Genomic DNA, 13622 nt, shown 5'->3' with positions numbered 1-13622 from the left:
AAAGCGGAGCCGTGCCTGGTACTCGGCGTGGCCCGAGGACCTATTTTACCCATAGCAGAGTAAAGGGAAGGGCTGGATTTGCAGTTCTTGGAAATTACAGTTCGTTAGACACCTGGCCAGTCATTTCAGTAGGGTCAGGCTTCCGAGGTCTGTTCCAGGTATAATTTGATGTCATCTTTGTACAAGAGTTTGGGGAGTTAGGTCATGTATCTTTACCATATGAAGCCTTTTCAGAGGTGCTCTTAATATTCATGCAGATGGGGAAATACTGGGTTAATTCTTAAAGAGTGCCAAAAAAAAGGGCTAGCAAGAAATCTACAATATAAAGACAATTTTATTGCCGATAAGCTCTTAAAACTCATTTTTTTTCCTGTTTCAGTAGGACCTTATTCTTCCTGATGAAAATCCGGTCATAGCATCTCTCATTAAAAATAAAATTATTTTGAAATAAATAAATATATAAAATAAATATAATATACATTTTATAAATAGTTTTGTCCTTATGCACAGTATCCATGCTTACATCTGAATAATGTTCCTCACCCCATTCCCACCCCAACAGCAGGAAAAACCCCACGCATCAGGACCAGTCCATGTAGCATCATCCATGTAGCAAACTCCCGGGCTGCTTAAGCACGGTACCATTCGAAAGGCTTTTTCTTAGCAGGTAACCATCCCGAGCTTAGCAGCAGCATCTGCAGCAGTTCCGTGGTCTTTTGTTTTCTTTCCTTCTCTTCGTTTTTAGTTTTGGTTTTTTCCCCCCCTGGTGATCAGGTTTGCTCACCTGCTTGTTCCTTTAAGCAACCATAACATTGAATATTCGACCTCTCTTGTAGCAACCGGGTAAAGAAAGTGAATGAAAACGAAAGATTATATGTAGGGTTCCCTCCCTTTCCCTACCCCCACCCCCATAAATAACCCAGGTTCGATATACACTTGAAACAAGGAGGAACAGCAGTGTCTGAATTCAATGTAAGTGCTTTCCTACATCATCTATGCTTACAGGAATGATGGAATGACTATTAATATAGTGCTCTGGGAAAAAGCTTGGGAGCCCTAGTATGTACACTGACGGGGCAGCTGCAGGAAACATCACCTGTAGTGGAAGAGGTCTCTGTACATCGCAGGTATTTTGGCAGGGTCCACAGGCCTGGGTAAAAAATGAGTGAATTTCTGATGTCTCTTAGTCCTGTACCCCTCTCGGGGGGAGCCGTCCTTGTTCAGAGCCACGTAGTAATGCCTCTCCGAGTCGGGATGCTTGTAGAGGGTCGAGGCGTACGTGTTGTACCAATTCTCTTCAAACTGCTCTCGGAAAACGCACTCCCGTGTGAGCTTCTTCTGCGTTGGGGCAGAGGCAGGAGGGGAAAAAAAAGACATTTGTGTCAAAAATTTAACAAAAAAAAAAAAAAAAAAAGTCTTTTCCTCCTTCCTTCACTTTATTTTCCTAGAATTTTCCCAGCTACCTTCTCCTAGCTCCCCTGAGGACGGGGACTGCGCCGCTGGGGACGTTTCCCCTGGGTGAGAGCTGGAAATGGCACAAGCCGTTCAAGCCAGGACCCAAAGACCTCTGAAGTTGGAGGAGTAAGGAGACAAAAAGAGGAGGAAAAGGTGGGTGTGCATTTTGCAAAGATGCCCCGTAAAAAAAAAAATAGAACGGGGCCATAGCAAAACTCTAAATCTGGCAGCCAGGTCTCCGTGATCAGGGTGTGAGTTTGGAGCTTTCCGGGGTGGCCGTGCCACCAGGCAGGACCGTGTCCTGTGCAGAGGGCTGCCCACCCACGACCACGTCTCCCCCCATCCACAGGTACCGCAGACACCCCAAAAACGCTCTCTTAGGCGAGAGGCAACCCGGGGAGAAGAAGCGGGCAGCGCATCTGAAGGGTTTAAACAAGAGCGAGCACCGCTTTGAAAGTTCAAGGCACATAAGAGTATACAGTGCAACGCGAATGAAAGCATTCCTCAGGCCTTTCATCTTCTGAAGCGCCAGATAGCTGTGATGTGAGGCCATAACAAGACCCGGGGAGGTCTGGACGGGGAGCAGCGCTCCAGGGATGTCTAACCCCGGGAAGATTTACGGCGGCGATAGGTGATGTGATGAGCGTGTGCCAGCCCACGGCCAGCGCATCCTGCGACGGGCCAGGGGGGGACGGATGGCACCGGTGTCACCGTGGCTGCGACCAGCCTTTCCCTCCAACCCTTACAGCTGGGGGCTGTCGGCAGCGGCTGTTCGATGATGGTTTTTTGGTTCGTGCCTGTTGCTCCTTCCCTCTCCCTCCCGTCTCCCCCGTGACAGCTAGCGGGACGTGCCCAGCCGCAGCGAGGAGCGGGGATGTCCCCCTGCCCCACGAGGACGTGGGTGGCTTTGCCAGCGCCATCGTGCTGCGTCGCAGAGGGACCCGCCGTCCCGTCCCATTCCACGGCGAGCGGGATTGCCGGGGGGGACACGTGGGAGTCCTTTCAGATGAAAGGCAGCCTGCAAATGTAGGATGCTATAGTATTACAAACGCTGTACCTACACTGCAAACTATTCGGGTAGGGAATGTGTCTTATCTGTGGCACACAGAGTGCTAAGTAGATGTTATTGCCTGCAGTAGATGTTTTGTAATACGATCCAGGAGCTCACCTGCGCTCAGAACCTGTTTTGAATGTTTTGCTGCTAATTAAATAAACCCTGAGGTGAGTTGTGAGCCCTCCAAAAGCCTATGCCACAGCCCTTGCCACCTGAGACCTGGGGAACCAGGGGTTTCTCTTCCCAGATCCGTCAATAAATACAGACTTTTTTTTTTTTTCTTCCCGTAGGATGCCACCTACTCACAGAATATGTTGGAAACTGCTGACCAGCTGAACTCGTGCGCTGCTGCTTTGCCCCAGTTTACCTGCTCTTCACTGGGCTGTTTGGAGATACAGCATTTGTGTAAAATGTTTGGAGAGTCTGGGGTGACTCTGCAAGGTGCAATTTATTTCTTTCCAAGCCCTGGGATGTCCCCACTGAGCCTGATGCCGTGTGCAAGGTGCTGCCTGCGACTTTCGCTGCTCTAAGTATTAGTTGTGTTTCTGGAATGGATGGAAAGCTTAACAGAAACGTTGGCACAAGCTTAACAGGGACAGGCAGAAAAGCTGTCGGTCCTGAGGGGACTCCATGTGTCGCTGTGGGGATGGCTGGCTCTGGCTATATAAACACACAAATCAGGCAAGATTGGCACAGAGGGAAATAGTAAACTTGCTGAAAATTTAAAAATAGTGCTGTACTGTCATCTCCTAAAATACCATTGTAATGCTAATGCTGTTGTTAGGCGCTCTTTTATGGACCTTTAATTAAGAATACTGTAGTGGCTTTCGATTTCGAAAAGCCGTCATTGTACAACCCATGTATCCCAGGTTTAAAACTCCAGAGTTATTTGGGGACCTGGCTCGTGACTTCTGCACAGTTTGGATCAACGGTTCGCGTCCCTGCAGTGTCCGGTCGGTGTATTGTCTGGTGTACAAGATGCAATGACAGAGAGAAAACTTCCATGATTACGTCTTCGGGTCAATTCTGTTTCCAGATGAAGTGTTGTAAAATGTTATCCTATTTTTGCTTCTGTGTCGTAACATGAACACAGGCCCTAGAATTTAATTAACCCATCATGAAACTGTTGACTCATAATCAGAGCTGCAGCGTTTGAAAGCACAGAAGGGAATATACAGGCTTGTGTCATCCTCTTCAGCAGGCACAAGTAAAAGCTGCGACTCCAGGAGCTGCTGAGCAGCCTCAGGGTTTGACAGAGAGGTGCTCCTGCACGGGTGTAGGCTCCAGCCCTGCTTTCTGAAGTGCGCTTTAAGATTTTTTGTGTTTTATGGAATCCTGGTAATTTTACTTTTTATCTATCTTGCACATTTGTAATTTAACTGCTGTCTCTGCATTTAACTTTTGTTTAGGGTAGATGTTACTACAGAAATGATGTGGAAAAAGAACAGTTATCAGTGCATGCTCATATTTGATTTTCTCATATAAACATCAGTAACTGCATCTTAAATAGTGAAAGGCTCTGTGGCAGTCTCAGATGGGAAGGGCAGAAGAAAAGATGATGGAAACTCATGGTTTACTGTTACTGTTTGCTAAGCAAAGGTTTTCTGAAGGCTTCTCTATATGCAGAGTATACGAGTTTAAATTTCTACACTATGAGAGTGATCTGATTTGGTTAGAGAAGTATGTGCCTTCTGCTTTGATTTAAAACTGGTTTATTTTATTTCATTTTAAATTTACTGTGATCCATCCTTAAAAATCAGTATCCTCACATAGGGCAGTGCTGTGATCTAGAAAGAGGCATTTAAAAAAATCACACACAGGTGATGGGTTGAATTAAAGGCAGTGGGGCATCTGAAGAAAAAGCACCAACAAAGTGCAGCAGCTACAGATAAGGAAACTTGAAAATGGTTTTCTAGAATGCAATTAATTTTTCAAAAGGGAAGTGATTCTTCTAGCTAACTAGAAATTACTGTTTTATATTGAGTTAAATAATTAGGAATTGAGTTTAATTTACCTGTAGGAAGCACCTCTGCCCAGTTATTAAGGCCTGACATTTTGACTGCAAGTCTTAACACTTAATTAAATAGAAAGAAGCAGAGGAGAGCTCAGCTCTCTTCAGGTTGATGGAGACTTTACTTGTGATGCCAAAGCTCTTCACAGCACCCTTTCCCCACAGCCCCTGCCAAGCTTTGCAGAAGCGTTTGCTCTGTGTGCAGGTGTTTCATCCAGAAAAACCCTGACATATGCTCTCTTTTTGGGGCTGGCTCATCAGAAAAGCAGCAAGGTGGACCTGAGCTGGTCCCCGCTGCGGCAGTGCAACCCACGAGCCACAGCTCTAAGGGCATGGCCCAAACCAAGGGAGCAAACAAGAAACTCACAAGCTGCCACTAGAAACCTGAGCCTGGACTGGAAACGGGGTATCTTCTGCTTTCTCTGTCCTACAGCAGCAAAGGATGAAGCAGAATCTGCTATAGGCATTGTTAAGAAGAGTTCATAGGAATTCAGGAGTTTGCGTGCAGCGAAAAACTAACGAGTTTACACTTGGGTTTTGGCAAAATGTGGAAAATTTTAGTCTGTAAAGGGCACTTCTAGAAAATTATAAGCAACCCCCCTAAACTCCTAAAAGGAGTTGTAGAGAATGTTATAATAAAACAACACTCAGACCACAACTTCAGCTTCCGTTAGTTAAAGAGCTATAATATAAATGTAAAATCTGCAGATAGGTGCAGATCCTGATCACGTGGAGAATAAAATTGATGTTTTACTCAGGCAATGAAAACACACCAGCAGCCCCTGGTTTTATGCTAAATTTCCCTTCTGCCTTTAGCTGACAGCTGCCACACCGTTTCTGAAAGGCAAAAGCTCGATAGGCCCCCCCAGCTCCCCAGGCACTGCCCCAAGCAGTGTCCAGGGGCTGGGCACCACCATGGGCTCTCACCGCACGGGTGCATCCTCCCTCCGCAACCCTATTTCATACATATCATTTATGTTATAACAACAGTGGCATCACAGGTAGTAGAATGGAGGTACGTGGCAGCTTGAGGACTTCGGCAGCCTGTGACAGACACAGCTCGTGACACCGACGAGGTCCTGCAGCCTGTATTGCTGCATATGTTATACAGTGTTGTAATCAGCACAAAACCTTAAACTTACCGACCCATACAGCTCGCCTCTCTCATTCATGCCGAGGTAGAGTCCTGAGTCCACCCCACGGATGCTCACCAGCCCCACTGCCAGGCTAATAAACTCCAAAATCCCTAGAACAGAAAAGAAATCCAAATCACACAGAGAATAAAACCAACACCAGGCTCCAGTGACAAGCACAAACCAGCCTTTCCCAACCTTTGCAGAGCTTCCTACAGACCCCATTTTCCTCATTTATAATGACACAGTTCTTAAATCTGTAGTCCCATATGCGTGCAATCTTCTGATTTCCACTCTAGGCTTCTCCCCGGCATTGCAAATTTGACTTGCCCAAGAGGAATTACCTTTGCTAATGAGAAAAGGTTTGCTAGGTTTTCTTGGTTTGGTTTTTGGTTTTGTTTCGTTTTTTTTTTTCTAATTATCATCAAGAAGACAGTTGTAGAAACTTGTGCCTGGCCCACTAGAAATTTCAGAAGGCTGTTACCATGCTGGGTTTTATTCGTCACCAAAAGGAGAGTGATTTTTGTCACCGTGGGGCTTCTGGTTTGAGATGATAGTCCCACATGTTTTAAAGTGATGAGTTCAATAAAAATAAGTGAAAAGCACTAGAAGAGATGTCTGTGAGGGCCATCTTCATCCTGGCACTCCAGTGGGGTACTTGCCACCCCCAAATATATATACAAGCTGCAGGGATAAAATCCAACTTCAAATATACGCAGGTATATATGCCATCCCCAGCCCTGCAAGAGCAACCGTTCTACCCGTGGGCTTCAGCCTACGACGATGGTGTCAGATACTTTAAATAACGAGGGGCAGGCTCATTTCCTCTGGCAAAGAAATTAGCGGGGTCTGCTGCGCTGCCTGCTGCACCCTCGCTGCCGAAAAGGGGGATGGCAGCTGTTTTGATGGAGGAAAGACCTGTAATAGGAGAACCCTTGGTGAAGCACTTAAAAACAAACAGCCGCCAAGCAGGTGCGTTTTTAACTGGTCTGAACAATGCCAACATCACAAGTGGTGGAGACCTTCAAACTTCACAGGAAAACCTCCTGAAGGCATTAGTGGGACTGTGTTAAGACTCTGGATATAACACGCTCCCTAGCTAGAGTCTTCACCTGTGTCCAGTGCTGAATTAATTAGCTGGGAGGTAGCAGCAGAGGAAGGAAGAGGGTTTTCACCATCCCATCTAACGACTGGACAAGACGTCTCCATTGACAGGAGGACAAAGTTGCTCTAACCTTTAGCGTGGCTCCACGTCTCTTAATATAGCTCCCAAAATGTCCAGTCCTGAGCAATTGCTGCTCTGATCAGGTTACCTCCCAGAGCTCCTCTTAAAAGTATGCCTTGAGTCTAAAATCACCGCGTGACGAGCGGCCACCTGAGCCAGCTGACTTCAGCGGCAGTCGCAGCTCCCGGTCATCCCTCAGCTTGGGGTATATGTTTTCTGCTCGGTCGGGCGCGGATGCGATAACTCTCAGACAGTAACTGCATCGCTGCCTAAATATAGGACAGACCAGATGGCGATGGACACCTCTGTCCCCCTTCGCTCAACGCAGACTCATCAGTCAGATGCTGGTGGCTATAACTGGGTGCAAGCATTAGTCTTCCTACCTTCTATCAGACTTTTTGTCTTCCTTTTGCTCTGCCTGCTCTGGGGCTTGTGCATCAAATCCAGCCCTCCCTGCAGCCAGCGGGTGCTGGGGGCAAGGGGAGATGAAATATGGACTTGGGAGCAGCAATTCCTTGGGACAGACAGGGAAGCAAATGACAGAAAACATGCTTTATGGACCAGTGCAGATATTTTCCAGGCTGAAATATGCCCAGCTACGCACCCCAGCCTGCAGACACATATTGCTTTCAGAGACACCAGGAGCAGGCAGCACAGGCAGGAAAGGCAGCCTTCCCAAGCCAGGCAGGCAAACCAGGACCCTGGTAGTTATTGTGGTTTCTTATCTGAAAAGCAGCACAAACGGGAAGGGAAGAGGCGCAGGATGAGGTGTGCTCTTCTGCCTCCGCTACCCACCGGTTCTGACACGTGGAGGGAGTTACTGAACTGCTGTGTGCTTCTGTTTTCCCATCTGCAGGACAGAAACGATGACAGCCGCTGTTTGAAAAGGAGGGAGTGAAGGAAGATTGACAACAACCGGAGAGAGTGTAAAAAGTAATACAGGGGGAAAGGAATACAGGGATACCCAGAAACAGGGGAGACTTTCCCAGGCTGGAGACAAGTAGACATTCAAGTGAAAAATAGTTGGTAACTGGTCAGCAGTAGATCAGCCTTCCTATAGGTACAAACACAGTCCTCAGCACCAGCATTTTTATTTATTTCTCTTCTGTCACCCCTGGGAAGCAGGAAAACGCTGCTGGTCCCATTTAGAAACCGAGGGATGTCTGAGGCAGGGAAACTGAGAGGTTTTCTTAAGTATACCCACAAACGCACTCTGCATGTGGCACATGAACCCAGGTCTCCAAAGACCTGGTAAGGAGCAACCCAGCAGCAGCGTTAGCATCTTTCCTCTCTGAGCAGGTGGGTGAGACATTCATCTGGTGCAGCTTGGGTAAATACTTGCTGGTTTTCTTCAAGGTATGCCCATGACAATCTCTTCCGACAATGTCCCGTGCAATATTCCCCTTTTCTGATCTTTGAGTGGCACTTAGAGATGTGCACGGAAGACGACTATGTTGAAACAGCATTAAGAATGTAACTTAAACCCACAAAAGTCAGGAGACAGAGTGAAGGCTGAAAAAATGTGGGCGGATATCCATCCTGTCCTTAACTCACTCCAATTGCTAGACAAAATTGCAGCTTCGTACATATGATCTCCAGCAGCACAGGGAGTGGCCACTGGGGCCAGCTCAAGAATTTTCCTTCCAATTGTAGCGGTGTGCTTTTGTGGTAGAGCATGGGGTTTTGTTGTTTTTTTTTTCTTTCCCTTTCCTTTCTCTTTTTTCTTTCCCCCAGGACTCGCCTCTTTATTCTTGCTTTGATTATTCATTCTGTTTGTTCCTTGAGCCTTTCTAGATAATATTTGGAGAGATTTGATTAAGACTCCGACTGGATTCATTTACCACCAAAGCACTGAATAATCTCCCGAGCTTTGCCATGGCAGGACCCACACGCTCTCGCCTTACTATAAACCATCCCTCAAAGAACAATTCAGCTCCTTGCACCTGTCTCTTCTTACATGACTATATTCAGGAGCAGGGGTACAGAAACATCAGATGTTGTATTAATGGCTACAAACCTAAAGCTTCGGCTAAAAACCTCAACAACTGTTCAGCAACAGGTGCACTATGGTCTGAATATCAAAATCTACAGCAAAACTTTCTCTGGAGGTTTGTTTCATCAGCTTCTCTAGGAGACTGTGTTACAGATCCATTAGCAGGTTTGTACCCAAGAAGAACTTCATTTGCTGCCTTTATTAGTCTGCAGTACAAACTCAAGGCATTTTTCTCTCCTCGCAGTTAAGAGTAGCGCCGTTGGTGTCACTTGTTTAATGCTGCTGTAAAACAGATATGAGGTGGAATAGGAGCAATTCCTCCTGGCAGGGATTTTCCTGGCGAATTTATCTGGGTTTCATCCTGAGAAGGATTCTCATAGGGGTGCTAATGTCAGTCCAAACCCCCTCCAGATTTTGACCATCCTTTATTTCTTTGTACAGGAAGGTTCTTAGCAGATACAGTGAGAACAGATACATCTTTGAAAATGCTTTATTCTTTCTGGGTTGACTTAGGTGGAGCTGCCAGTTCAGAGAGCAACTTTGGGCACTCTTCTAGTGTGAGAATGAGCTTTCTTCCAACGATCCTGGAGGGCTTCACCAAATTTTGTGTTAAGTGTCCTCTAGGAAAAATAAGGTGCGCCCCATTGTTCTTGCATGAATCTGTATTTTTACAAGTAAAAAATATCACGTTCCAGAAGACAGATGTGATTTAGGAACGCTCCAGTCCTCAACAGATGAAAGGGAATAGTTAACTGTGATTGCTCAGGCAGTGTGGGTAGACGATGCTGCTACCTCCCCTGCATCCTACGGTCACATCCCCTGAATGCCGTGGTACAAAAGAATCCCTCCCTTTAACCCTCGCCATTAGGACCTTGGTACTTTGTTCAGCATCACCAGGGCTTTGGCTCTTTATTTTTCTCTCTGGAAGACTCAGACGTCTTGCACATCTGGTAGCTTTTGGGATGGCTGCGCATGGGAGGGTGCAGATACTGTCCATCTTTTCCTGAAGCCCTTCCAATATTAAGAGATAGGGATGCAAAGTCCAGTTCTACCCTACATCCCATCTGCAGCTGGATCTGTGCCTCTGCTGCAGTGTCGCAGCCATCCACTGAGCACATTAATTATCTGCTCATGACATCAGGGAGCACCTTCCAGCCATGTGGGCTTGATCCACCAAACCACCATACTGGATTTCTAAGTATTTCCCCAGATGCCCCTAGATTTAAGGCAGCTTTAAACTGCTACCCTGAAACCCTCGTCTAGCTCTGTATGTAGTTCCCCAGAATTGCTCAGGCTGCCTATTTCTGTAATAAGTTACTGCTTTCTGACTGCTGCATGCAAAATTTAGGAATGCATTGATACATGACATCCTAATACAAACCATACCAGTAACATTGGAATTTAAATATTCATGGCTACTGAATGCAGATGGTGAATACTGTGTGCCAATACGTTATTGCTTTGAGTCTCTGCTGAAGCGAGGTTTAGTCCAACTTTATCTGAACTCGAGGATTCCAGTCTAATCCTTTGGGGCTTTGTCTTGCAATTACAACAAATAACTATTTATTTTACACTGCCTCTGGGAAAACCCCGAAGCAGAGAACTATAATATTTTATATCTGAAGTCTGGTCTAGTTTACGTAGCTGGATGCTGACTGCTAAAACACTTAGGGAATGCCAATGTTTCAATTTATTGAATGCACTGTGTGACTTATGCTTAAGCGTGCAAAATTCATGCAAAGTTTTAGCCCGTTTAACACATTTTTCCGAAGTTTGTTTGGAAATACACTTATTTTACTCAGTCTTTATTAAAGAACAGAACTGAGACAAATGCTGCCATTTGAAACTGGCTGTTTACTTGTATAAAGATAAGTAAAAAGATCTGATAGAAACACTACGTGGCAGATTGAACTAAAACCAAACAGATGCGATGGGTTTGCTTTCAGTTTCTTTCAACGTGGAAAGCCATCACGTATTGCAGCATGAGAGGTTCAAAGATGTGCATCTTTCGGGAGGTAATTAAAGAACGCTTGCCCCACGAGCCTATTAGTACCTGACTCTGACCCGCGGGTTATGACTTTCTTGTTGATTTAGGCAGGGACATGCTATGCACACACCTGGTGTTTATGGAAAGTGCGGTACGGAGATAAGCTTCCCCAAGTGTTCCAAAAACCTGCCTTACACTGCTAACAATAGCAGCAGCAGCAGCGTTCCTGAAGTATCAGAAAGGACTGGTTGCAAACAAGCAAAGGCAAAAAAAAGAATTCCTTTCACTGAGGAGTTAAATCACTTGGAAAACTATAAAAAGTCTTGCGAGCACTTCTTGCAACCTGTTGACAACATAGCTGAGATCACTGGCATGGGACTTGTTGATAGCTTACACAGACACCTGCACTAGATGCTGAAGTAGCGGGAATTTTTCTTAGCTGTGCTCAAACTTACTGTACTTCTTCGCCTGTGGCTTGGGATGCATTTTTTGAAGATTACATATAGTCTCATTAGAGATCCCTGCTCTTGTGCGACACTGATACAGGCGCTGCAGACTTCCAGCTGTATCCCAGGCGGCAAGGTAAATCCACGGTGCTCTGCCTATTGTTCCATCTTCTCCTTTCTTCCTGAGGTCCCCTAAGCGGTTTTCCCCCTTCAGCTTCCCCTTTCCATTCCCACAACCTCCCCAAACCGAGCTTCTGACACCCATCCAGCCAACCGATCCCTGCCCGCTTCGAGGAGACGCTCTTGTAATGAAATTCATGCAAGTAAAAGAAATCAGCTCACAAGTATCCGCGGAGGCCAAAAAAAAGGAGGAAAAAAAACCAGAAAAGAACAAACCTACCAAAAAAGCTAGGAATTTCTTTTTCCAGCGTGCTCTCTCCTTTCTTTTGCCTCCCTCACCGCACTAACTTCAGAGGCACAACTAGAGCTGGTCACCCACACGCACACCCACTTTTTTATATATATTTTTTTTTAATTGACTTTTTTTTCGCCCCCCCCCCCCCCCCCCCCCGCCAAGGCACGTTTTTGTGCACCTGCAGAGGGGCTGCGCGCAGGGAGAGTAGGAAATTGGAAATAAAAACTCCCGCATTGCTGGGGAGTGAGCGCATTTATTTAGAAGCCTAATCATATCCGTCCCGGGATGATTGATATGAGCGGGGTAATGCGTTCTGGGCGCGGGGCACCTGCTCCCGGGGCCGGCCGGGCACCCGCGGCCCCGGTGCCCCCCCCGACCCCTCTCCCCAGCGCCCCTTACCGAAGCGGCTGTGGTCCTGCCGGGTGCCCTGCACCGTGCCGTTGGGGAAGATCTCCAGGTGGAAGCCGGTGCGGCAGTAGAGCTGCCGCCGCCGCAGGATGCCCTTGAGGTGAGCGAAGTCGGTGGGGGAACCCCGCTGCAACCGCCCCTCGATCTGCCCCAGGCGCTCGTTGAGGAAGCCGGGCGAGTCGGCGAGGGGCAGCCCGCCGCCCAACGCGGGGGGGAAGCCGTGCAGGTCGGGGTCCAGGGCGCCCAGGAAGCCGCCCACCTCGGCCATGGGGGCCGCGGCCCGCGGGCGGGCCCGGCGCGGAGGAGCGGAGCGGCCCCTCGGAGCGCGGCCGCCCCTCAGAGCGCGGCGGCCCCTCAGAGCGCGGGCTGCGGCCGCCCGGCCCCGCGCTGCCGGCCCCGGCCCGGCCCCGCGCTCCCCGCGCCTCCCATAGCTGGATGTGTCCCGCCGTCGGATGCAAACTGCACTTTATATACGTACACACTCCCCTTACATTGACATATTGGATATTTAAATGCAAGCCACACCTCACTGGCATCCCCTTTGGCTATTGCTTTCTTTTTTTTTTTTTTTTTTCCCCCTTCTTCTCTGATCCGTTTGGCTTTTTTTTTTTTTCCTTTCAAAAAAAAAAAAAAAAAAAGCCAGCTTCACTCCCTCTTTTATTATGAAAAAAATGGCAGGAAAAAGCTACACATCGCAGTGAGGCATAACAGCTCTTGGCAGGTCCCCGCGAAGCCGCCGATGAAATCATGGAGCCCCCGCACGCACCCGGGGATGCAGCCCGGCTCTGCCGGCCCTCGCCGCTCCCGCCCCGGCTCCCCCGCACCGCCGGCAGCCTCCGGCCCCTCTCCCGTCCCTCCTCAGCCGCGTCGTGTCGTGTGTGTCCCCCCTCAGACCCGGCACGGAGGCGGCGGGCCGGGCCGGGTCTGTCAGGGCCGGCCCGGGTCTGTCACGGCCGCCGGGTCTGTCAGGACCGGGCCGGGTCTGTCACGGCCGGGCCGGGTCTGTCACGGCCGCCTCAGCCCCGGCCGTGCTCCCACCTGCCCCCCCGCCAAACGGACACGGTGGAGGAAAAAAATAACCCGTGAGGAGAGGGCTCGAGAGGCGTTTTTCAGCTGAACGTGTGAAAACTGAAAGCGATCTTTTTGAAAAGCAATCCCGCGGGCTTTACGGCCGGGTTTACAGGCGGCGGGAGGTGAGAGGAGGGCGAGCGGCGGCTGCCCGGCCCCGCCGCGGGCTCCCTTCTCCACCTTCCTTCCCCATGTTGGAAACAGGTGTTTCCGCCCTCTCCCCCACCGGCCCCGCCGACACCGTATCTGTAACGGCAGCTGCCGGCCGCGCTGCAGACAGACGGAGTCGGGCTCGGGGAGACGCGGGGCGGGGGGGAACGACACAAACACCGACAGGCCCGGCAGGGAGGGAAGGGAAGAAGGGAAGGGAGGGCGGGAAGGGCTCCCGCCGCCGCCGCCGCCGCCGCCGCCCCCTGCGCCACGGCCG

General features: G+C 48.8%; 1 protein-coding gene across 1 annotated transcript; it reads right to left on the bottom strand.

The window, feature by feature from the left end:
- Positions 1-317: 317 nt before the first annotated feature.
- FGF16 (fibroblast growth factor 16) lies at positions 318-12552 on the bottom strand. Its single transcript, XM_075054252.1, has 3 exons — positions 12119-12552; positions 5663-5766; positions 318-1338 (listed from the first exon to the last, which is right to left on the bottom strand). The coding sequence occupies exons 1-3, from the start codon at positions 12393-12395 to the stop codon at positions 1093-1095; spliced, it is 627 nt and encodes a 208-aa protein (XP_074910353.1). The 5' UTR covers positions 12396-12552; the 3' UTR covers positions 318-1092.
- Between the last annotated feature and the right edge of the window lie 1070 nt (positions 12553-13622).

The sequence above is a fragment of the Buteo buteo genome, chromosome 22 (assembly GCF_964188355.1).
Source record: "Buteo buteo chromosome 22, bButBut1.hap1.1, whole genome shotgun sequence".
NCBI classification, from domain to species: Eukaryota; Metazoa; Chordata; class Aves; order Accipitriformes; family Accipitridae; genus Buteo; species Buteo buteo.
Note: the sequence above shows the minus strand (reverse complement) of the source record. Positions and strands in the feature narration are given on the sequence as shown.